Source organism: Canis lupus, chromosome 38 (assembly GCF_003254725.2).
Source record: "Canis lupus dingo isolate Sandy chromosome 38, ASM325472v2, whole genome shotgun sequence".
Lineage (NCBI taxonomy): Eukaryota > Metazoa > Chordata > Mammalia > Carnivora > Canidae > Canis > Canis lupus.
Window position 1 is genome coordinate 3126351 of NC_064280.1, and position 24946 is coordinate 3151296.

A 24946-nucleotide genomic window follows, 5' to 3' on the forward strand; every position below is an offset into this window, starting at 1 on the left:
AATGTGTATGTATATCAAGTGTATGTTGTACACTTTCAATGTGTCCACCCCTATTTGCCAATTATTCCTCGATTAAAGTCAAGGAAAAGAAAAGAAAGTGCTCTGTGGAGCTCGGTTCTTCTCAGAGGAGAGTATGCCCCTGTGCCTTCTCCCTGCTAGGGTGGTCTTTGCTTCTCTAAGCTAATCTTTTTCCTCGGTGTGCTCTCATACAGGGTAGAGAGGAAAGAAAGAGGGCGAACTGGGAGACCCATTCTGTAGCTTTAATCATCTCCTCTCCAAAGCCAAGATAATCCAAGCCTTCTGCCCACATAAGCATCGCATCTCTTCCTGCCTTGCCTCTTCCCATGACCTTGTTTTCCTTTTGATGTTCATTTTGAGGGTGGAGAGTAGAAAAAAAGCCTTCTCTTTTTGCGCTTTCTCTGAGTCAGTGGCCTTTCTGAGTCTTTGAGGTCTCAGGCAGGAAAATGACATAGCCCACCTGACTCTTCTTTCAGGGACCTTAAAAGAAAAGAACATTGCTTTATTTAAATCCAAAAGCACAAGTACCACTACCAGTTCATTCAGTTCAATTTAATCACTACTATTTAATTGCCTGTAATTGCTCAATATTCAGCTTGCCGCTCTAAACATACTGCAAGGCAAAATTAAAACATGGTTCAAGATCTTGGAGTGTGTGTGTGTGTGTGTGTGTGTGTGTGTGTGTGTGTATTTCAGCTGGATGGGCGGCCAGAGGCTCTCAAAGCAGGTTATAACTTAAGACATCCATTTAAGGAGTGGTGCAGATAACGAGTTGTCTGTAGGAGCTTGGAAAAGGAACAGATTCATGAGAGGTGATCAGGCAAGCTTCTTAGAAGGGAAAGAGTTGGGCCGATGTTCTTTTAATCACCTGCTGCCAGGAGTCTTAATTATTCATCTGTTTCTTATCTTACAGAAATATCTTTTGAATATTTCCATATTATCTGGTGCTGACTTCCTCTCCTACCTCTTTGCCCCTATTAGAGATGTTGTTCCCTGTAATATAGCAGCAGAAGCTTCCTGTTGGCCAGCAGCGAGAGAAGTAGGTGAGATGAGCTTAGACCCTGAGCTCTTTGAAGGCCAACTCTAGGCATCCCAGCCACAGGTCAAAGAAAGCCATTGTTCATTTTAAGTAGGACAATGAAATACTGAAAGCCATGATCTGCAGTGATATTGGTGGCTTTAGGATGGAAGAAACTATCTGGGAGCCTACTACAGTAACTCAGGGGGATAATAGAAGCCAGTTCTTGGATCATGGCAGTGGGAACTGAAAGGACAGGACTTACAAAAAGACACAGCAAAGAAATTATAGATGGGAGTATGAGTGACCTGACATGAGGTGGGAGGAGGTAAATGCTAGAAAGGAATCACAGTTCATTGAGTCATTCAACAAATATTTACAGTGTGCCTCCTGTGTTCCAGACACAGTGGTAGGCACTGTAATACAGCAGATAACAACAGGAAAAGTGTCTGGCTGCCTATGCTCTAGTAGGAGAAAAACACAATATACAGATGAACTTGTGAATGTATAAGATGCTAGGTAATGATATAATAAAGCAGGGCAAGGAATATGGCTGTGCTGGGGCTATTGGTATTTTATGGAGGGTGGTCAGGGAAGGCCTTACTGATAAATCGGCATTTGAATCGCTTCTTAAAGGCAGTTAGGGCTTTTGCCTCTGAGGAGGGTCTTTCGGGCAGAGGAGACAGCATGTCTAAGGCCCTGCAATGGGAGTGTGCAGAGAAGCAGCCAGGCCTTGTGCATAGGAAGGAGGAGGCAGAGCGGTAGACATGGTTGGGGGATGGAGACAGGCTGCGTCAGGAAGGGCCTTGGAGGCCACTAGAGAGGCACGTGAGGATTTGGAACAAAAAGGAATGATATAATCTGATTCCTGTTTCAGTAGGATTATTCTGGCTTCTGTGTTAAGACTGAAGGAGGAACAAGGTGAGTGCAGAATAGAAGAGCAATTCAGGAGGCTTCTGTAAACTCAGGCAGGAGATGATGGCGGATTGGAACAGAGTGGTGGGCATGGTGATTGTGACAAGTGGTCAGATTCTGGGATTTGTTCTGAAGATGGAGCCAGAAGGATTGTGCTGAATTGAATGTGCCTGTGATAAAAAGAAGTGTCAGAGATGACTGCAGGCATTTTGATCTGAGCCATCAGAAGTTGGAGTTTGCCATTTATTGGGGAAAGTATGTGAAAGAGCCTCTGATTCTAGTCCTGCCCTGCGATTAGTGAAGAATTGAAGTGCCAGCTAGCAGTGACTTGCGTTAGGTCACCCTGGCTAGTAGTAGCAGAGCTGGGGGCAAGGCGACCAGGTCTGCTAACCTCTGGCCAGTGCTGTCTCCAGGAAATGACCCCAGTCTTCCTCAGCTCAGAGTCACACATGGCACAGCAAACGTGTAGTGAGGATTACAGTTGGAAAGGAGATCTGAACATTGACCATGTATTAAACTGATAGCTGAGCCCTGGAAGTGAAGAGGCCTAGTGAAAGAACTGAGGAGAGATAAGCAAATTAAATAAGCCAAAGAAAATGAGTAACATGGTTCATAGAACCGATGTGAGAAGAGGCCTCTCTGTGGTGGGTACTTGGAAGCAGTGAGGAAGGAAGGGATCTGAGCAGATGCCACTGGGCTTGGGTTTTGGAATGAACCTTAGGGAACTGTGGTATCCTCAGGGGAGCTTTTAGGCATCTTTCTTTCTTTCTTTCTTTTCTTTCTTTTCTTTCTTTCTTTCAGATTTATTTATTTATTTATTTATTTATTTATTTATTTATGACAAAGAGAGAGGCAGAGACATAGGCAGAGGGAGAAGCAGGCTTCATGCAGGGACCCTGATGTGGGACTTGATCCCAGGACCCCAGGATCACACGCTGAGCTGAAGGCAGATGCTCAACCACTGAGCCACCCAGACATCCCAATTTTAGGCATTTTTCTTATCCTTTCCACTAATGGGGAGAAGGAATACAACAGTATGAGGCTGAAATAGGGAGTTCAAACAAAAGATCTCTTCCAACTCTAGTGTTACCTTCTTGTGAGCCTTATTCAAGAATTTGGCCTTCCCAGACCTCTGTGGGCCCGTTTGCAAATGGAATGAGAAAGCATCCTTTTTGCCGGCTTATTCTCCTAGAAATGGTGTGAGGATGACGATGGCAAAGGCTATGGAACTGTTTTGGATGAGAAATGTTGCATAAGTCAAGAAATCCTTTTCCCGTTGATTTTAGCAAGTTTTTAGTTCAGAAAACCCTTCATAGAGTCATAAAAAACTTTGCATTAGGGATATATTAGATGCAGAACACATTACCCAATAAAATAGATATTCCTCTTTGAAACAGCATAAAATATGTCCGTATCACTTTGATTAAATCTTGCTTAATTACTATGTCCGTTAGACTCCAATCAAATCCTGCCTGGGCTTTTAAATTTAATTTAATTTAATTCTGTAGTCACTGTTACCCAACCACAAAAGAATTAGCCTTGCCCTCAAGGCCACAGAGGTCTCTCAAGCACTATGAGGGTTAGCATTGGTCCCTGTGCTGAAACACAGGGCGAGGTTGGCCATGCCGAGTTCTGAGCAGTCTGCCTGTTTCAGGGCTTCAGGCTGCTGCCCCAGTGGGGTTTAATTTTGTCCTTCCAGTCCCCTTCACATAACAGTATATGAAGAGCAGGAAAGGAAATTAATTGTACCTGCTGGCATTATTAAAGTTATCAGTGCATATCCTCTCCTGGGCCAGGAAGATGAAAAAGGGTGTTGTAATCAGAGCAGATGATTTCTGACACACAGGATGGGTTTCCTCCCCAGGTTAGATGTAAGGACCTGATGTCAGCCTGTTGCCTCTGGCCTGACACCACATAGCTCGGGGCTACGCTGAGTTCTGCCTCATTCTCCCACCAGCCCTGGAGGAAAGCTAGCCTCTGGCTCTCCGGATCAGATGTCTCTTAGGTAGGAAACCAGGCCTTCCCATTGCAGACAAAGAGTCTTCCAGCTGTATGTTCCTGGCCTCGAGATGTAATCCGGTATCTCAGTTAGGCCAGGTCCCAGACTCACACCTTGTGCAGCTTTGACCTGGATGAAATAAGGCATCATGGTGCTGCTCCCTGCTGATTCAGTTCATTTTAGCAAGTACTGATTAACTGTTCTCTGCCCTCATGCAAAACCTACAGCCGTAGGCCGTAGTCTCAGGATTTGACAGGATCAGGGAAACTTTTTTTTTTTTTTTTTTTAATCGGCTTTTCCAGAAAAGAGAAAATTTGGGCAGGTTAGCCAAAAGAGGGAGGGGAACAGGGCAGAGAGCCAGTTATTACCTTAAGAAGCTGCAGAGGAAAGATGCTTCTTTGCTAGGGGGTGGTGAACTTTTTGAGGACAGCTTTGCAAGGGAGCTGAAAGCTTTCAGTTTTTTGACTAGGAGCTTACTTGGGTTTGTAAAATTACACAAGAACCCTGGGATTAGCCTAAGCATTCAGGGTTGTCCTGACCCCAGGCCAGTTGCCTACTTGAGCCAGACAGGAAGAGAGCACAAGATTCTTTTTGCTCCAAAAGCTATGAAGGATACACTCCTCTTGTAGTCTGGAGTCCTGCTTGCTAGGTTTCTGCAAACCCCCTTATGGGTCATGAAACAATAGCTCTTTGACTACATTTCTGTCCACAGTGATAGGAGCTGATTAAACTGGCAAGCAGATAATGGAGGGAATGGGTTAGATGTCCTAGGCAGGAGGTCATGGCAAAATGGATCTGTGGTTGACAAGAGAAATTTCAACATGTGTTCTAATCAGTTCTCAGCTAGGTTGCCTGAGATCCCCTGCCTCATGCCTTCCTTGAATAGATTTGACTCCTAGACCACAAGACTTGGGTATCAGAGGTTCAGCTGGGCATTTGCAAATCAACTCAGAAAGTGGCAATGAGCAGTGAGGCTCTCTTTGGGAGACACCACAGCATAGGGAAAGAATGAGACTGGGAATCAGGTAACCTGGGTGGGGACCCAGCTTCCAGATGGTTTCTTTGTTTATTTTTCTTATTGCTTTAACTCCCTACCACAATTTTGAGATTCTCTGGAGATTGGCTGTGGTCAGAGAAGCAAATCTGCATTAAAATCTGGTTCTCAGATAGGACAAAGTTTTCAGATTTTAAAAATCATGGTGAGTGGAAGGGAGATTGGACAGAAAGAGCAGGCATAATTGTGATATCAAGCTCTCTTCTAGTTCTATATTCTAGAAACAGCCCTGACTTAGGGCTGTTGAATAAATTTTTTTCTTTTTCTTTTCTCTCTTTTTCTTTGCTTTTCTCCTCCTTTGCTTCTGAATGTTTGTGCACTTGCCTAGGAAAACATTTCTCAGCCTTTTCAGAATATTTAAAGAAAAACGGTAAGAATATATCACAAACTTAGTGTACCCTTTATGCATTGGGTTTGCACAAAAAGTTGACATGCCCTGGCTTGGAGACCTGACCCCATCTCCTCAACCTGCTGTCTTCGGCCCTACATATTTTGCTTCAAAGCCCTACTGCCGCGAAGAATGCGGAACTGATGAGTCCACCATCTACGAGCTAGGACATCTTGATTAAATTAGTATGTGTGTGTGTGGGGGGGGTGTGTGTGCCGTGGAGAGAAAGGCACAGTGACACAAAGGGCGTTTTGAGGAGCCCCGTAGTGCCTGTGGAGAATGAATGTTCTCGTTAAATATGGCCATGACCTGCAGTTCCACACATGCCAGAGACACAGCTCAATTGTCCCCAGGAGTTGGGGGCTGGGGATAATCAGGGGGAGAGGCCAGCCTACAGCCACACTCTCCATCCCCAAGTGGAGAGGGCAGCCCAGCATAGAAAGGCAGGAATGCAGGAAGGCCTGCTGTTGCTTTTTTTTCGATAACAAATGGCAAGCGATGCTTTGATCGTGCTTCTTGTTATTGGTTTGGATCAAAAAATGCCTTCCTTTCCCTTCCCTCTGCTTCTCACTTCTCCACTAGGCACTAAGGGAACTCCTGAAAGCACGCTTTGCTTTATGCCTATTTCCACTGCCTTCCTTGGGGCTCCCCAAGAAGATTGGTGCCTGAACTCTCGTAGGACAGTGCCCCCTAGAACAGTGCTCACTCTTGTCATTTACCACTGTCCTCATCCCATTCATCCTGAAGTCCCAAGACCAAAGTGAAGAACAGACAGACTGTTGAAGGCTTCCACCCTGGCCACCACGTCAGTGGTGAAGCAGTGGTCGGTAACCTCTGGCTCCCTTTCATCTGCACCGTGAGACATGAGACATGCGTTTGCCATTTGCCCTTTGAACTGCCAACCATCCAAATACAGCAAAATGGATTTAAGAGCTAATTAAGTTTTGGATTCACTCCCTCTCACCAGAATATCCTAGCAGCTCGTTTCTACAGCTCTGTATACATGATTCTCTTTTCAATAGATGGAATCCTCGCCTTTACAGCAGTATAGACCTGAGGATTTGAAAACTGATTCATCGAGACTATTGTTTTGTATTCTGCCTCTCTTTCTTGCTGTGAAAGTTGTTGGCCTTTCATTCTCTCGTTTCCGCCCAAGAAATAATTATTGGGGGCTTCCTGCATGGAAGGCCTTGGACTAGAGGAAGAGGCTACAAATGTGACAGACTAGGAATATTCCGAGTTCGAATTCTAACTCTTGTAATTTTTTTTTAAAGATTTATTTATTTATTTGAGAGAGAGAGAGAGCATGAGTGGGAAGGGCAAAAAGAATCTCAAGCAGAGTCTGCACTGAGCAGGGAGCCCAATGCAGGGCTCAATCTCATGACCCTGAGATCACAACCCAAGCTGAAGTCAAGAGTCTGATGCTTAACCCAGGCACCCCTAACTCTTGCACTTAATAGCTGTTCCTATGGACAGATTGCTTTACCTCTCTAAGCTGGAGCATCCACAAAATAGAGAGAATAATAGCTTGAGTTATTACTAAGATTAAATAGGATTATGCCTATAAATGACTAGTGCACAATAAGCCATCAGGTAAATGTAAGCGACAGTTATTATTTTTATTAATTACTGGGATCCCTGGGTGGCGCAGTGGTTTGGCGCCTGCCTTTGGCCCAGGGCGCGATCCTGGAGACCCGGGATCGAATCCCACATCGGGCTCCCTGTGCATGGAGCCTGCTTCTCCCTCTGCCTGTGTCTCTGTGCCTCTCTCTCTCTCTGTGACTATCATAAATAAATAAAAATTAAAAAAAAATTTATTAATTACTGGTTGTAGAGATGTAGTCCAGGTCCTTCAGAAGCTTATGTTATAATTGAAAGGGGAGAAGACATTTGCATAAATAGCTCTAATCAAGATCATGTAGATATGATACATGTCCTGTAAATAAGAGATAGTGTTCCACGATAATAATTGCCAGAGAATAGAGTACAGGTGTTAGAGGGAGAGCTTATGTCCAGTGTGGTTGTTCATGACCTGTGAACCAGTGTCAACCAGCAAAAACCCTCTTTCCGCATTTATGATAGATATCACTCATCCATCATGCAACTTTCTTTTTTTCAGTTTTTAAAACTTGAAAAGTGTGTAAAATATCTGTGTACAATAAATGAGTGACTCTAAAGCAAGCACACAAGTAACTAGCCACACAAGAAGGTACTGAGAACCTTATCAGCACCTCAGAAGTCCCTGCTGTGTTCCTTGTAGTCACAACTCTGTTTCCTCCGCTGTCCTAATTTTGTGATAATTATTCCCTTGCCTTTTTGTGCTTTCCACCCCCCCCCAAGATTTATTTATTTATTTGGGGGGGGGAGGGAGAAAGCGAGTGTGAGTAGAGTAAGGGGGGCAGAGAGAGAGGGAGAATCCTCAAGCAGCCTCCCCACTGAGCACAGAGCCCAACTCAGGGGACTTAGTCCTAGAACCCCAAGATCATGACCTGAGCCGAAATCAAGAGGTGGCCCCTCAACCAACTGAGCCATCTGGGCGCCACTCCCTTTCTTTTCTTAAATTACATCTTTTAGTTATTCACCTCTACACAGTGTAGTTTAATTTTGCATCTTGCTTCTTTTGTTTGCCATGGTCTGTGAGTTCCATCGCTATAGAGCCCCATTTATGAATTCACCACAATTTACTTATCAATGCTCATTTTGTTATCAGTGGGCATTTGGGTTGTTTTGATGTGGGACTAATGCAAACTATGCCCCTGTGAACATTCTCATATGTGCATATCCATGTACACATGACCAGATTTCTAGGGGAAATGCCTAGTAGTGGAATTGCTGGGTGAAAAAATACACATATCTCCTTCTTTACTATGTAATGCTAAAGTATTTTCCAAAATGTTACTAGTCATTTTCACCCCCACCAACAATGTATGAGAGTTCATTTTTCTACATTCTTGCCAACGTTTAGTATGATAAAATTTTTAATTTTAGCTCTCATTTTGTTTTGACCTGTTTTAATGTTAGCTATTGTCATATTGGTTTTAGTTTGCATTTTTGTGATTACTAATGAGTCAGAGGTCCTTTCCATATTTTTACTGACCATGTAGATATATTCTCTCGTGAACTACCTATCCTGAATATTAGTCATTTTACTGATTATATCTATTAGACATATATTCTCCTACACTGTGACCTTTTTTTTTTTTTTTTTTTAGTATTTTCTATTGACTAGTAAAAGCTCCTAATTTCAGTGTGGTTGCACCCATTTTCTTTTATGGTTAGTGTTTTTTCTATCATGTCGAAGAAAGCCTTTTCTATCCTGAGGTCTTGAAGATATTCCATTGCATTATCTTCTAAAAGTCATAGTTTTATCTTTCACACTGTGGTCTAAAGCCATCCCCATGAAGCCAGTTTTTATATATAGTGTAAGGTAGGGCACAATTTAATTGAAAAAAGAAAGTTGGGATTTACTTCCATATCGTTGTTGATTGAAAATTACATCCTTCCTCCCCTGCAACCACAGACACTCACCTTTTTTTTTCAATTTTTTATTTATTTATTCATGAGAGACACAGAGAGAGGCAGAGGCATAGGCAGAGGGAGAAGCAGGCTCCCTACAGGGAGCCTGATGCAGGACTTGATCCCAGGACCCCAGGATCATGACCTGAGCCAAAGGCAGACCCTAGCCACAACCACTGAAGCAGACACTGAGACACAACCACTGAGCCACCCAGGCGCTCCAGCACTCGCTTTTTAAAAAAATATGTATTGAAGATTTACCCTATGACAGGTGTGGTCCTATATCCTTTCCATACAGAATGCAGAGAAGTGACATTTGGGCTGGGTTTTTAGTGAATGAAAATGATTTCATAATTAGACCTGGAAAAGGAAGGTATTTGCGAGTGTTGGGGGAACAGGGTGGAAGGGCCTTTCCACATAGAAGTGACTGGCTCCGGGACGAAAGAGCACAGGAATGAGTGGGGACTCTTCAGAGGGTGGTGGGTACAGTAGTTTGGCTGAATCAGAGTATTTATGAGGCGAGTAGTTGAAACAAAGCTGAAAAGAGCCCCTAATGCCCAACCAAGGAGTTTAAACTTGATTCTCTGGAGAGCATTTGGGAACCGTGGAAGGTTTATTGCTAGGAGAATGATGTCATGGAGCTGTTGTTCAGAAAGATGGGGCCTCTAATCTGGGGGCAAGGGAATGAAGGCCTGCAGCCTGCTAGTGGTGCCAGGAGGGATGAAAAGAGGACAGATGTCAGACATGTCGTGAAGGAGAAGTCAACAGCTCATGGCCACTTCTTGGAGAGAGGATGAGAAGTCGATGATTACTTCTAGCTGATTTTATGCTGGTGTCACATAGAAAAGGCCAGTTTGGTGCTAAGGAATTTGGGATAGCTGGGGAAGCTGACATCTTCTCTTATGTCCCAGGAACTAGATGGCCAAACCATCCTTGGATCCCCAAATGGTCCATTGTATGTCTTCATTTTTAGAACGTCATGTGAAGTTCCTCCATTTTGTGGACTCTGAGTCACCAGAGAATGCCTGAGATTTGAATCTGGATTCTGAATCACTACAGCTAATTTCATAGATTCCTTTTATGTGAGGTAGATTCAGCCCCCTCCTGCCCTTTGATGGACTGTGGTTTTTGAAAAGCCCCTAAGGAAGTAATGAGGAACTGTATTTAAAACCTCAGATTTGCTTCTTTTTTATTTTACCAGAATATTTTGGTCACCATGTCCTGGGAAATGAATAACTTTAAAACATAAATGTGGTAAGCCTTCACTTTCACCCCTACCCATTCACTCTTTTATACAAAGCATATTTCATTACTTGTTAGGTATCCAGTATTGCACTGGACCTGGTGAGGGCTACACATAAACATAAAATAATCTATGTCCTCAAAGTTTAGACTTTGGGTTGAACTTCTAGAAAAGGCAGCTTAGGTAATGTAGACCAACCTTCTGCTCCTTTGGAGCTGTTTTTCCCCAGGAGGCATCTACTATTCTAGAAAAAAATCACTGAGAGCCAAGAAGCCAAGCAGAGCTTTTAGTAGCCTTGTGGGGCTAACAGGACAAAAACTGGAATACAAGGCCAAGGAGGGGGAGCCCTGGTAAACTTCTCCAGGCTTTTAGGACCCCAGAGGGATACAGCTTAGAAGGAAGGATGAACCAGAAATAGACTTTAGCAGTCTCACAGGAATGAAGCCTGGCTTCAAATTATCATAATCTCTAATTGGATTAAGGTGATCTAGGATAGTAGTGGCTAGAAGCAAATTTAAATCCTCTCTAGTGGAAGATACTATCATCTTAGGCCTAATAGTTCCCACTCATCATTCTGTGTGAGTCGTGCTTGTAAGAAAAACAACATACCCACAGGAGATCCATATAATGGTTATCAGACAAACTTTAACTCTCTTTAATACAGTTATGAAATAAAATAATAACAAAAAATTGGATATTATAAAGAAGAAACTGGGTAGCCCTGGTGGCTCAGTGGTTTAGCGCCGCCTTCAGCCCAGGGCGTGATCCTGGAGACCTGTGACCAAGTCCCACGTCAGGCTCCCTGCATGGAGCCTGCTTCTCCCTTTGCCTGTGTCTGTGCCTCTCTCTCTCTCTGTGTGTGTCTTTCATGAATAAATAAATAAAATCTTAAAAAAAAAAAAGGAAGAAACAACTTAAAATGGATGAAACAAGTACACATAAGAGCTTAAACTATTGGAAGAAAACAGGAATAAATCTTTGACCTTGGATTAGGTAGTATTTCTTAGATATGACACCAAAGCAGAAAACAGGCATAAATCTTAGTGACTTTGGTGGGTTAGGTAACTTTTCTTAGATATGGCACCAAACACGAGCAATAATAGAAAAAGATACATAAATTGAACTTCATCAAAATTATAAACTTCTGTGCTTCAAAAGACATTATCAAAAGGATTAAAAAGATAACCTGTAGACTCAGAGAAAATATTTTCAAATCATATATCTGATAAGGATCTAGTATTCAGAATACATAAGAAATTCTTACAACTCCGTAACAAGAAGACAACCCAATTTTGCAAAACAAGAAAGGCTTGCATAGACATTTCTCCAAAGAAGGTATACGAATGGCCAATAAGCACATGAAAAGATGGTCAACACTGTTCATCATTAGGGAACTGCAAATCAAAACCACAATGAAATACCATTTCATACCCACTGGGATGGCTATAATTAAAGAAAAATAAGAAAAGAACAAGTGTTGGCAAGGATGTTGAGACATTGGAACCCTCATACATTGCTGGTGGGATTGTAAAATGGTGCAGATGCTGTGAAAACAATTTGGCAGTTCCTCAAAAATGTAAGCAAAACTTATGCAAAAACATAAACGTAGAGTTACCCTATGACCCAGCAATTACATTTTCCTACATATGTATACCCAAGAGGATTGAAAACAGGCTCACAGAAAAACTTGTACATGAATGTTCATAGTGGCATTATTCATAATAACCTCCAAATAGAAACAATCCAAATATTCACCAGCTGATTAATGTGTTAAAAAAAATGTAACATATCCATTCAATGGGATATTCCTCAGCCACAAAAAGGAAATAAATTCTGATATGGCACAGATGGACCTTGAAAACAATATGCTAGGTGAAAAAAGCCACATATTAAGTGATTCCATGGATAGGAAATATCCAAAGTGGACAAACCCCCAGAGACAGAAAGGAGATTAGTGGTTACCCAGAGCTGGGGGAAGTGGGTGGTGATGGTGGGAGTGCATACTAACAGGTATGAGGTTTCTTTTTGGGGTGATGAAATGTTATGGAACTAGATAACGGTGGTTATTGCACAACCTTTAGTATATTGTGAATATACTAAAAACCACTGAATTGTACATCTTATTTCTTTTTTAATTTTGCACTTTAAAATGATGAACTGTATGGTGTGTGAATTTTATCTGTATTAAAAAAAAGGAAGACTGAAGCAGAAATTTTAATACTGAAAACATACAGTAAAATAAAGAGCTCAATGTCTGGATTGAACAGATTAGTCAAAGAATAGAGAATTAGCCAAAGCATAAAGAATTAATGAACTGAAAGGTAGGTCAGAAAAAATTTATCTACTGAAGCTTAGAGAGGTAAAAGGACGGCAAATAGAAAAAAAGAGCATAGAAGACTTATGGGATATGGTGAAGGGGCCTAACATGCATACACATTAAGTTCCAGAAGAAGGGAATAGAGAGAATGGGTGGAAACAATATTTGAAGAGATAATGGTGGCGAATAGTCCCAAACTAGAGAAAGATCTCAAGTTGCCGGTTGAAGATGCATTATGAACCTCAGGTAGGATAAACAAAGAAAATAACATGTAGGCACATTATAGGGAAATTGTTGGAAACCATGACAGAGAGAATCTAAATCCTTAAAAGATTTAGAGAGAGAGAGAAGGCATATTACCTTCAAAGGAATAACAGCAAGATTGATAGCTGAGTTCACAGCAGAAGTAGTGGAAGACAAGAGACAGTGGAATGAAAAGCTGAAAGAAATATCTTTTAAAATACAGATGAACTAGACTTTTTCAGGCAAGAAAAAACTTGGAGAATTTATCACCAGCAGCCCTGCTCTAAAAGAAATACTAAATGATATTCTTAATGCAGAAAGAAGATAATCCCAGATAGAAGCCTTGAGATACAGGAGAAGAAATAGTGTACACCTAAATGATTGACTATTTGAAAAATAATGATTCCATGTGAGGTTTTAAGCACATAAAAAATTAAATGGCAACGATAGAGTCTATTCCTAGGTAGGGGTGGGGAAATTGGTTTAATAGGATTGTGCAAAAAGTGGTAAGAGTTAATTTATATTAGACTTTGGCAAGTCAAGGATATATATTATAGTTTATTTAGGTAGGGTCACTAATAGAGAAATATCACTGTACCAATCTAAAAGAGCAGGAAATTCAATTAATAAGAAATGGCCCCAAAGAAGGTAAAAATAATTCTGGTAAAGGCAAAACTGTTGGGTCATTGGAACACAGCAGTGGCTTCCAGGGGTAAAGGGTGGAAGAGAGTTTGACTATGGAGGGGCAGCAGGAGAGCTTTTTTTTTTTTTTTTTTTTTGGTGAGTGATGGAACTATCCAGTGTTTTAATAATGGTGGATTTCACAAAACACATAGAATATGCCAAAAGAGTAAATTTCACTGAATTTTTAAAAATGGAAGAGAAAAAGAAGATAAAAAATAAGAGGAAAGGAGGCTATAGAGACAGGTAGACAGGTAGAATGGCATATAGCCGTTTGGTGGATATAAATGTATCAATAATTACAAGGATAAATTGACTCATGTAAAATTAAAAGGTAGATTGTCAAACAGATTTTAAATAAAACCAAAGCGTATGTCACTTATTAAGAGAAGACACATGCCTTAAATATAAGCATATAGAAAGATTTAAAGGGAAAAGAGGATTTGATAAGATCAGACCAAGTAGATTTTAAAATTCAAAAAGTATTATCAGTGATAGAGGGAGACATTTTATAATAATTGGAGATTAAAGTTACCAGGAAATAGCATATACTTAATAACAGCCTTACAGTACTTAAGTCAGAATTAAAACAAGGAACAGACAAATCATCAACCTCACTGGGAGATTTAATACTCCTGCCTTGATGAATGATTAAAACAATTAGAAAAATTGAGTAAAGATATAGAGAGTTGAAAAACAGTTAACAGACTTTGCCTAAATAACATACATGGGCACAGTGCCTAACTGCAGACAACTACGCGTTCTTGTCAAGGGTGCCTGGAGCATTTATAAAGCCTGATCAAAGAGGAAAATCAAAGCACTTCGGTGCAAAGTCAGAGCCAGAGATTGGAAATTGCCAGTTTCAAACCCTGGACATTTTCCTTCTCATAATCCAATGATTTTTCATCAGGAATGAGGTACTGGCAAGAGGAAAGGTGCCCTCTTCCAAGGATGTAGATTGTGAGTGTACTCGGACCATGCCGGATGGGAGTGGCAGTGTGCTAGAGTGCTGACCAAGACAAAGGGCTACAAGCCACCTCGGTATCTGAACAGAATTGGCCCACCCCGGTCCCCACCCCAGCCCCAGTGAAGTGCATTCTAGTCCTTCTGCCAATAAAGAGCTCTACTTGTGTCCTAGAACTGACTTTAATCCAACTTTTTGGGTTCAGCCCTGGTACTGGGAGTGTCAAGAAAATGGTCCCCCCACAGCTGAAGCCCCCTGGAGCCTCTTCTCCTCTCGAGGCAGTGGGATTCTCAGCCAACTCCAAAAGTACTGAAACTACACGGATCCTTCAATGAATTGGCTTCGCTGCTGGGTTCCTCTTTCTGAAAGTATTTAATCAGCGATTTTCCCAGTGCCCCAGGCATTTCCTGGACGGGTGCTGCTGACTGTTTTACTTCCTACCAGGCCGCCCTCCTCTCGGTGTTCACGCTGCCAACTTTCAGATGAGCTCTATTAACTTGTGCTCTTCCAGCCTTTCCCGGCCATCTGGGAGCCACACAGGCATTCTTCCCATCCCCCAGCTCCTGGAATTCCTTATTGTGGGAGGGCCTATGCATGCAAGCACCTTATCATTCTGGCTCTCCCCACCCCTCCCTTCTTCTTGCCCAGTTCCAAGCCATCGATTGTTTTTTTCTCCAGTGTTCATTTTACAGTTGCTGAGAGATTTGTGTTCTCATGTTGCCTGTTGCCTTTGTGTCTTTTGTCCCCTGTGTCCTGGTCTACCCAGGGCACCACAGTTACCTAGACACCATTTCTATGCCTTCCGTGTCCTGCCTGGGAGATCTTCAGTATGACCTCAAGAAATGCTTTGGCGCTAGAGATCAGAGCCTGAAGACATTATTATATTCTGCTAATAACATCATTATCCAGAAGAGCTAAAGATGGAAATTTGCCAAGAAAAGGGTCACAGTAGTGATTTAAAAAATGAAGCCTCATACTTGGTTATCTCTTTCCTTTTAAGGGATTTTGCTTTCAGCTTATTTTCTTAGTCTTAGAATGGGTCCTTCTAAGAGATAGAACGACCGTAAAGGAACATTCGAGTTGTTACAACACTGTGTTTTAGTCTCTGCCATCTAAGGTCCTGGGAGAGCAGAGGGCCTTTGGCTTCTTCCCAGCCCCCAGCCCCATCCCTGGCCCTGGTCCAGTCCAGTGGGACTCAGTCTTGTCTGAATTATGTGTTTCCATAGCAAGAGGTTCTGGTGACTTGTCACAGAGCAGGGTGAGCATCCATGGAAGGTAGGAGCTGAATCCACAGAGATCACTGTCTTGCTAGAGAATGGATTTTCTCCCAGGGCCACTAGCGTTCCTGTGGTTATTAAGTCTGACTGTTCATACATTGCAGAACTTCTGGAAAAGCCTTAAGGAAATGGCTTTCAGAAACAAGTGCTCTAGAGGACAAAGCCCCTGGATTTCATTAAACCAGAACTTGGTAATGGGTAGTCTTTGACTTTTCTGACCTAGGCAGTAGGGAGCTCCTACCTTTGTTTCTTTAATTTATGACCCCAATTGAACGAAGTCCCAGTTGTGCAGTTGAGAAGGATTTTCTCTGTTTAATCTTTCTGAAGGGATAGAAGGTAATTCTATCCTCCTTATTTTCCTTCTATACTACTCTTTTCCACTCCCAATTCCCTCCTTTGTGCTACACACCTACTTTTTTTGTCTCCCCATAGGAAAACTGCATATTTCTAATGGAGTCATTGTTACTTTGGTTCTTACTGAAACTGAGGAGGAGATTAGATTGTGCAGCAGGGGGCATAAGGAAAAGCAAAGATTGTTCTTCCCTGTGGGTTGATAGAACCCTTCCATCAGAGATTTAGCTGGAATCCTGCCTGGGGGTTAGCTTCTGGGACCTTCCCCAGTTCACGATCATTAATGTATTTTGAGGGCACATAAGCAGGAGCACAGTGTGATGGGAGAGCAGTCAAGTGGGTGTTAATAGAATGATACCTAACGGTTATTGAGCATCCTAGGTGTCAGATTCTGTTTTAAGGACTTTACGTGGATTATCTCATTATCACCCTATTTTGCAGATGTGGAAACTAAGGCGAAGAGCAGTCATATAATTTACCCGAGGTCATGCAATCAGGTAGTGGAAGCAGGATTCAATTCTTGCTCCGTCCAGAGCCTACGTGTGTCTTCACCCTCTCCCAGTACTGCTTGTGGCCTCCACTGGGTGCTGAATAGCTGTGTGACCCTGGAAAAGTCATTTCACCTTTTGTGTCTCATCTGTGAACTGTAACCTGTGTATGTGGGCACCTTCTGATGGAGTTTCCACTTTTAATGATCTATATGCTGTAAAGGCAACTCTGTTGTTTTATTTCTGTCGTTACATGAAAGCACGATGTTTAAATTGAAACAGACATTTTATCTAATTGACTCAACAACTGTGACTACCTCGCAGCCCCTGTACAGGCACAAAGCAGGGATTGACACCATGGGAGACAGAAAGTGCTTTAAAAGTTATAATCTGTTTGTTTTGTTGTTTAGGCTAAGTAATTCAGATCATTAAACAAGAATCTGATTGAGAAGTCAGTTGTGTTAGAAGGTGAATTCTGAGCCAGGTATTTTGAGCCTCAGACGGTATCAGGTTTCAGACATTTTCTTTTAAGTTATGACTCTTGTCTCCAGGAGCACGTAACTACACCCGTTCACTTCTGAGTGAAGGAGCTACTGGTGAGCTTTGTTTTTACGGTGCTGACAAGCTCAAGAGATTCTTTAAAAGTAGAATGTGCCCACTCTGGGAGTCACTGAAACAATGTCATTATAAACTGAAATATCTATTATCACTTATAAAGGAAAATTCAAAGAAAAAGGATATGCTGTAGAATAGCAAGATTTTTTGAAATCCAGATTTCGGTTTCTGGCAAGCTAGATTCACCATTTAACTTGCTCTGGAGTTAGGTTAAAGTGCAGAATCCTCTTGGTTGAGGTAGAAAAAAAATATTGATCTTGAATAGAAAACTAGCTTAAGAAATTCCAATTCTAGTAAGGCCTTTGAAACCAGAAGAGCTGTGTTCTGATAGGCTTGGACATCCAGATTAATGTCCATCTTTCTCGGTGGCTTGTAAATTTTAAACTGTTTTGTATACTGTTGTGTTCCCAGTCAAACCACAAGTGCTTGACACATAATAGGCATTCTATAAATATTTGCACACAGACTATTGCTCACTCCTTAAAATCCAGCATTTCCCCCTTGCCAAGATCTAAGAGTTGAACCTGCTTCCAAACATCTCATCAGCTACCTTTAGAGGGCGAGTCATTTAATGCTTGTCTTAGTTGGTGGGCTCTAGTCCCTAACCCACTATTTTCTTTATTAATTCCACAATTTCAGCATACCCAGTCTTTTTAAACCTGTGCATAATGACTCATTAATGAGTTGTAAAATGAACCTAGTGAGTTATGACTAGCATAAAAAAAAATAGAAGAAAAAAGAATAGGAAATAGAATGCATTGCGCGTAATGAGTACTTTTGTTGTAGATACACCATAATATGAAAATTGATTGCAGTTTTTAAAAAGTACATTTTGAAATCCTGGTCTACCCTGTCTTGAAGGTAAAAGCACTTTTAAGTGTCCCTCTCATGGCAGTTCCCAGCCTACCTCTCTATAAAAGTCTTGCAATTCAGTATATTTGTATTTTATACTAGCTGGGGCTCCCCAGAGTATGAAGTTGTAACTGGAGCACAGCCTTCCTGAAGCCGTCACGTGGTATCTTAATGAGCACATGCTGAATAGAAAGAGATCCTCTGCATATACAGAAGTGGTGTGGCTGTGGGGAAAATCTAGAAATCATTTCTGAACTCTGACCTGCAGGATCACCGCCGCCCCCCTCCCAGCAACCCTGTAACTTCACACTGTGCCACTTGTTTTGAAGAGCTGAGGTGGGTTGGGGAAAGGCCAGACATAATGTCCACCAACCCCAGCACTGGCCGTGCTGCCAAACACCCACTCTTTGTACCCCTATCCTCCCCACCACAAGCATTGAAGGCAAAGCTCCAACTCCTGAAACTTGACCTCTTTGAGGTGGTGAATGAGTGCCCCTGAAACTGTCACTGTACATCTGGTGGCGCGTCTCCTGCTGCCAGAGCTTCATGTGGATTTCGTATCCCTTTCCTCAGAAACCTGTAAATGTAAATTCAATTTTAAAACTGGATTTTTTAAACAGTTCGTCTCAGAAGTATCTCTGGGGGTGGAGGGGGAGCAGCACTGGTGGAGGGAGATACGTGCCCTTGAAAATTAGATTCTTTTTTTGGAAAACAGCTGGCACAGGCTTATCGGCAGGGAACTAAATGACCCACTGTTTCTACCTGCTGACAAGCTAAGCCTTGGGACGGCGCTGAGATTAGCTCTCACCACATGGCAGAGGCATGCCTCCTCTCTTTTTCCTTTCATACAAACGGGATAATTTTGTGCCTGTCAAATACTGCGGCTTTGTAGTACAGATAGCCCATAAACAACAGCCCACCCACCGCACTAGTGCTGAGCAAAATAACTAGAGGATAAGTTAAAAGGTAATCTCCCTGATGAGGACTGGTTTTAGACCCTTTTCATAATCTGTGTTCTTTGGTCAATGCCGATAGACAAACCCATGCGAGCTCAGGAGATGGATCCATCCAAAGAAGTGTACCCAGCCCAGTGTCGGGCAGCCCAGACCACGTGGCCTCTTGTTTCCTTGCATGTCAACCGCTACATCTTTTCTTTGAGGAAGGAGGCTTTGGAAGATTATGGTCTTGGGGAAATGAGGCTGTGCGTTTCATTTCTGTCATCCAGTGCTGTTCTCTGTTGGAAAAGGAGGATTCCCTGCCCATTTTGCAAACGCACAGCTGGCAGGAGCTGTAGCAATCTCGGATCAGCTCCGCCCCAGCAGCAGGCAGAGGGGGGCCCTCCTCCCCGGGAAACACACTGGCCACACGGTTGTAGTGAGTTTCAAAATAAAAGATCCCCGCCTAAGACACCATGCCACTTCCTATCCCATAGAACCAGCATTGTTAACTGTGCCACATCTCTATTCTAAATTTAGGCATCCTCTTTTTTTTTCCAGGCAAAGATTACTATGCAAACATTTAAGAGAAAAACTTTGCCCAAAGTAATTTTTTCCCTCAACTTCTATTTGGTTTCCTGCAATGTTTAGATGACTCATTCTCTTCCAAGAAATTGTAAAGAAAAGAGATGCAGGCTGTGTGATAGCGCACAAAGACGGCTCTGTAAATTCTCTTTTTCTTCCCTGCCTAGAAACCCATTGCGTTTTTGTTTTTTTTGTTTTTTTTTTTTTTAACAGGGAACGGAAAGGCCCTGCAGACTTCATTGTCATGTCCTCGGCCTCATCAGATTTTGTTGTTCCCGGGATTAAATGTCCCTTTTGTCTTTGGGTGGGGCCCCCTGGTAGCTGCCCAGCTCCCACAAGCCTTCCACGGGGCGGCCAGCACGGAAGCCCTTCCTGGCTTGCTGGGCTGCGCTGGCCCCCAGAGGCCCCCAGTGAAGGTCTCTGAAATAGAGACCGGTGGCCCTTTAGCATCCGTGAGAGGAGAGGGAGGGGAGGCCTTGGCCATTTCCTGCCTCTCTCCTTGGGGTAGAACTGTTCCCATGTGTTGGGGGCTTTGGGGGCCACCTTCGCTGGGGTAGCTCCCCATGTGTGCCCAGCCCAGCCAGCCCAGCCCTCAGCCACAGGGAGCCGTAAGTCAGGATCGCTTCAGCAGCTTGTTCAAATAAACAGGGATAATAGTTGAGTCGGTCCTTTTCCAACTAATCGGTACACGAAAGGAAACATCTGCCTGGGCTTAATTGCTTTTTTATTGGTTATGCTTTTTCTCCTCCCTCTTCCCCTCCCCCTTCCTCCTGCGGCTAAGTTATTGAAGACCTGGGTAAGCAACAGGGTAGGGGAATGGGAGCTTTCTCCCATAACCTCCACCATTTAAACACAAGGAGGTGGTAAGGGAGGTCTGGAGCCTGCTGGCAGCGGGGTTGACCTGGAGGTGGGAGGGCAGGGCATTTGGGGGGCAGGGAGCTTGGAAGTGATACTCATGGTCACTTCCTGGCCTTGTTGCTGACTCTGGGGCTGGCTGGTGAGTCATTTTGCCTCACTTCACCTCCTTGGGTCTCTGCTGCTTCAGTGGAGCTCAGCTTTCCTCATGATGGGAAGGAGAGGCTGGTACGCTAGATTCTAGATAAAAGGCATTTCCTCTTGTGGCCTCTTTCAGTGGTTAAGGGCATTGAATGAGAGACGTTTGGGAATGGTAAATTTAAGACTGACAAGATAACCCCGAAGCTGTGCATTTTGTAGAACATCTCAGCCCCCAAGGAGAACTTACTCATTATCTTCTACTTTGGGAAGTGAAGCCAACGAGCTGTACACTGAACTGGGTGGTGGTTGAATCTAATATGGACTCAAGAAGACAGGCAAAAGATCATGAAGAATCATAGAATGGCCAAGGTTAGGGAGGGGCCTTAGGAATGCGTTAGACTTTCATTTTATGGAAAAGAAAACAGGGGCCCAGAGAGATGAATCTTGTTGTTCAAAGTTATCTTCTTGATGGTGGAGGAGCCAGGAATAGGAGAGTCTTGTGATTGCTCCTTCAGGGCTCCTCTTACCCATTTCCACACTACCAGGTGTAAAAAGTCCTGCCTTCCCACAACGAAGGTCACACATATGTTATATCCCATAATTAATTCCATAATAAAACAAAGGCAGAGCATTAAAGAGACATGAAAATGACTGAGGGACATGTAAAAAAAGAAGTTCAGGTTCAGTACAAAGAACTGCAGATCACAGTAGGATGCCATACCCAATCGTCAAGAGAAAAAAAGGTGAAGTGACAGGCTTATATGCTTCTGGTGGTATTTTTCATTGGTACAGTTTTTCTCAAGGGCAGTTTAATGGCATAAATGAATAGTCTTTGACTCAGCAATGTGACTTCTAGGAGAAAATGATGAAAGGTGTGTGCATAGATGATACACAAAGTAATGTAATACGGCATATTTTGTCATAAAAATTTGTAAGCAAAGTGAATGTCCAAGAATTGGAGCTACATCAATATCATCTTTCATTATGTTCTAGAATAATGTAGAGGTAACTGTTCACAAATATTTAAGTGAATAAGTTACAGTGTGTATAATGCAACCCTGATTTCATGAAAATCATACAGAAAAGACAAGAAAAACGTGTTGATTTCTTAGTGTTAAGAATTAAAAGTTACTTTTTCTTTTTGAATGTTTCCTATGGTTTTCTTGCATTTGGGGTTTGTTTTTGTTTTGTTTTTTCTTTTTCCAGTTTTCTTATTAATTACAATAAACATATATTCCTTTGGTAGTAAAAAAAATGGTTTTAAAGTCATACATCTTGAATATAAAGCAAGATCATAAATGATTATGTTTCTGACGTGCAAGACCTCTCTCTTTCTTTGCCTGGAAGCAGAGCCATGCCAGAGGTAGTACTCTACCTTCTGTTAGAAGGGCATTGTTGTTATCTGATTGGTAGGAAAGAACTAGAAGGAGCTGGCAGACAATAAAACAAGGACTTTCTCTCTCAATGACCCAGTGATGCCAATCAGTTTTATCCCCTGCTCTTGACCTCAGCTTAAAACACTCAGTTTAAAAAAAACAAAAAAAAAACAAAACAAAAAAAACACTCAGTTTAGAAGGCATGGCTCTTTTCTCCTTCCTGCTTCTTTATTTCAACTATTCTGTACGTGTAGTTAGATTCCAGCCCTGGGTGGTAGTAACAAAGAACCCAAGAGCCACACTGCTTAAGATTAACCTGTTGGAAACCCCTTAATATGTATTATCAGAATCCAGTAACATTAGCTAATGTCCAAACCAGTCATTATTGGGGTTCCACTGCCCTGGGAGTTTGTGGTAGAAATGAATCAAGTAGGACCTATCCCTCCTTCCTGCTTGGAGGTTCCTACGTAGTGAGGTACTTTGAAGTCCTTGGATATTTATATATTTCTTTCTATGGCATCCTATTTCGCATCTGACTTTCTTGCACAATTCTCAAGAAAGCTCAAGTGCAAGTGTCCAAGAAAGCTTACTCCACCTCCCAACAGTCACTAGGTAGGATATGGCTTTCAGGCCTGCTCTTCGGAGTGTAGGCTTCCGAAAAATCGAAGCTTACACTCATTCGCCCTCCACACGGTTGCCTTAGCAAGGCTATAGGAGGGGCACATTTCATTTTATTCAAACTCTTTGAGTAATCTGACCATAATTGGGTCTGATCGGAGTGGTTATCTGATTTGCTGGATTAAATAATGGGCCTTAATTGAGTCTGTGTTAGTTATAGAGCCAATGCAGATCTTGCCTTTGTCGCCCCCTACTTACTCCTTCTGTTCCCCAATTAACCTTCATTCTTCTTTCCTTGCAGAGTAAAGAAGTCGGCCAGCAGCTCCAAGATGATTTGATGAAGGTCCTGAATGAGCTGTACTCAGTAAGTCAGATGGGTGCCTGGCTCTTTAACAAGCAGAGGGAAGCAGCATTTGGCAGCTTGTGGCCATAGTCACATCAGCAGCAGAACTGAGCTGAGGTTAACAGTGCGTGGTCCCCATTGGGGGTGACTCCACCCATTTCTTTTCTTCACATTCTTAAACTGAATGAGCCAAAACTCTTAAAATAAGCTCCTTCCTCAGTTGTGCAGACTAACTCTGGCCTCATTGGGGCATAATCGCCAGAGACCAGCCCAGGCCTTCATCAGCACAACTGATGCCCATTAGCTGCAAGCCAGGGACCCCAGACCTAATGGCAAGGAACACAGTCTGTTTTGCGCCATTCATATATGCCTGCTGGGAAGGACTTAATGTTCAAGGTTTCGCATCAGTTCTGGGATGGATCTGTGGGTTTGAGACGAGAGCAGGTACACTAGAGGAAGCACAGGATCCTTTTAAAGGCACCTGATCAAAGGGGCCAATTCAGGCAGAGAGGGCTTGGCATCAACTCTCTGGGGTTTTCAAAGGCCAAACCTCAGTAAAGAGGCAGGCTTCAGGTTTGGAGAAGAAAACACAATCGGTTTTGAAATGGCTGGTGCTTTAAGGCATGTGATGCCTGTGGCTGGTGCATGTTTCTTCATGCGCTGGGAGGAGGAGGTAGTGGTGGTGTCCTCTCCAGCCAGGGTTTGTTAATTATAATTAAAACACATATGCACACCAGGAAACTTAGTGTTGTCATACGGGGAATATTCCAGTTGTGTAGCTAAAGCCTTTCAGGGCCCCCTTCTTCTGCAGGGCTGGCCCAGCCTTTGTGTCATTCTCTGGGGTTGCCCCATTGTGTTCTGGAGGCAAAATAGATTTCCTGTGTTTACTTGGTTATTCACTGTGGTTTCTTCTTTCTTTCTTTTTACTTCTTTCCTTCCTTCCTTCCTTCCTTCCTTCCTTCCTTCCTTCCTTCCTTCCTTCCTTCCTTCCATTCTTTCTTTCCTCCCTCATAGGAAAACAGGCCATGGTGACATGCATCACAGGCATTTGGAATCAGAGAATTCCATGTTCTTGGTCCAAAAGCCTAGGTGTGGCTGTTTTGTCATGGCAACTATGAAGCAAGCAAATAGGGTAGAGTAGTCATCAGACTGGTCTCCAGTGACACTCAGTTTGTTTGGAATTTCTGCTCTGTGATTCTTCTGCTCTGAATCCAAGTAGATAGATGGTACTCTTTGATTCAACTCCCAAGTTTTCATTTCTTTCAAGTGCAGTTAAGGCTTTTTAAAAAAAACAGAAGCATGCTGATGTGAACCATTTACAGACTAGATGGGTTTTCCTAAACCCCTTTGTCTTTTCAGTGCTTTGCTTCTGCATTTTATTTTTCAAGCATCTTCTAGGCACCAGGAAGAGCTATTAGTCCCTTCTCCTGGCAGAGAATTCCCCAAGATAGACTGTGACACAGGAAGTCATTGTATGAATCCTTTTATTTTCTCATAAGCATCATGGGCCTCTGCTACTTGCTCCTTCTGAGGAGGAGTAGGATGGAGAACCAGCAAACCCCAAACCAGCTCAACCCCAAGTTGCCACTTCTGCAGGAGGACTTGAGGTAGCCACAAAAGAAGAGTGTCCAGGGATCTACATACTTTGCTCAGAGTCCGAGATCTCCTAATATGCTATGATTTTTAAAAAATAAGTAAGTGAAAAGGTATACTTTGTGGGAAAACCATGGAACTTGCTGCTCTGGTTTGAAGAGGACTGAACTGTCTCATAGGACTGCAATCTCCAGGCAATCGAATATTGGCCAGTGCTTTCCTGCTCTGCACAGAGCCTAAAATGTTCCTGCCTGGCGCACAGGCTGAGAATTGGCTGGGCATGGAGTCCTCTGCCATGAGGCAAATTGGTATACACTCTTTTATTTTTATTTTTGTTTTATTTTATTGTAGTGTAGTTGCCACACAATGTTATGTTGATTTCGGAGGCACAACATAGTGATTCAACAAGTCTGTACAGCATGCTGTGCTCACTGAGTGCAGCCACAATTTGTCACCATGCAATGCTATTATGTTACCATCCAGTATATTCCCTTGTGTTCTATCTTTTATCCCTGGATACACACTCTTCTAATCTGTCCAAGGCCAAAAGAAAAATTTAAC

General features: G+C 42.7%; 1 protein-coding gene and 1 long non-coding RNA gene across 13 annotated transcripts in view; one reads left to right on the top strand and one right to left on the bottom strand.

Moving 5' to 3' along the window:
* The window catches only part of SRGAP2 (SLIT-ROBO Rho GTPase activating protein 2), a 235254-nt gene that overhangs the window by 133730 nt on the left and 76578 nt on the right, over positions 1–24946 (top strand). For all 12 annotated transcript variants that reach the window (XM_025421058.3, XM_025421060.3, XM_025421059.3 and 9 more), the window contains exon 5: positions 22751–22813. In XM_025421058.3, coding sequence (XP_025276843.1) covers positions 22751–22813 — 63 coding nt within the window. The remainder of the gene's footprint in view (positions 1–22750; positions 22814–24946) is intronic.
* Positions 60–22837, bottom strand: LOC112643198 (uncharacterized). Its single transcript, XR_003125703.3, has 3 exons — positions 22708–22837; positions 3042–3180; positions 60–498 (listed from the first exon to the last, which is right to left on the bottom strand). It is a non-coding gene; the product is annotated as an uncharacterized LOC112643198 (long non-coding RNA).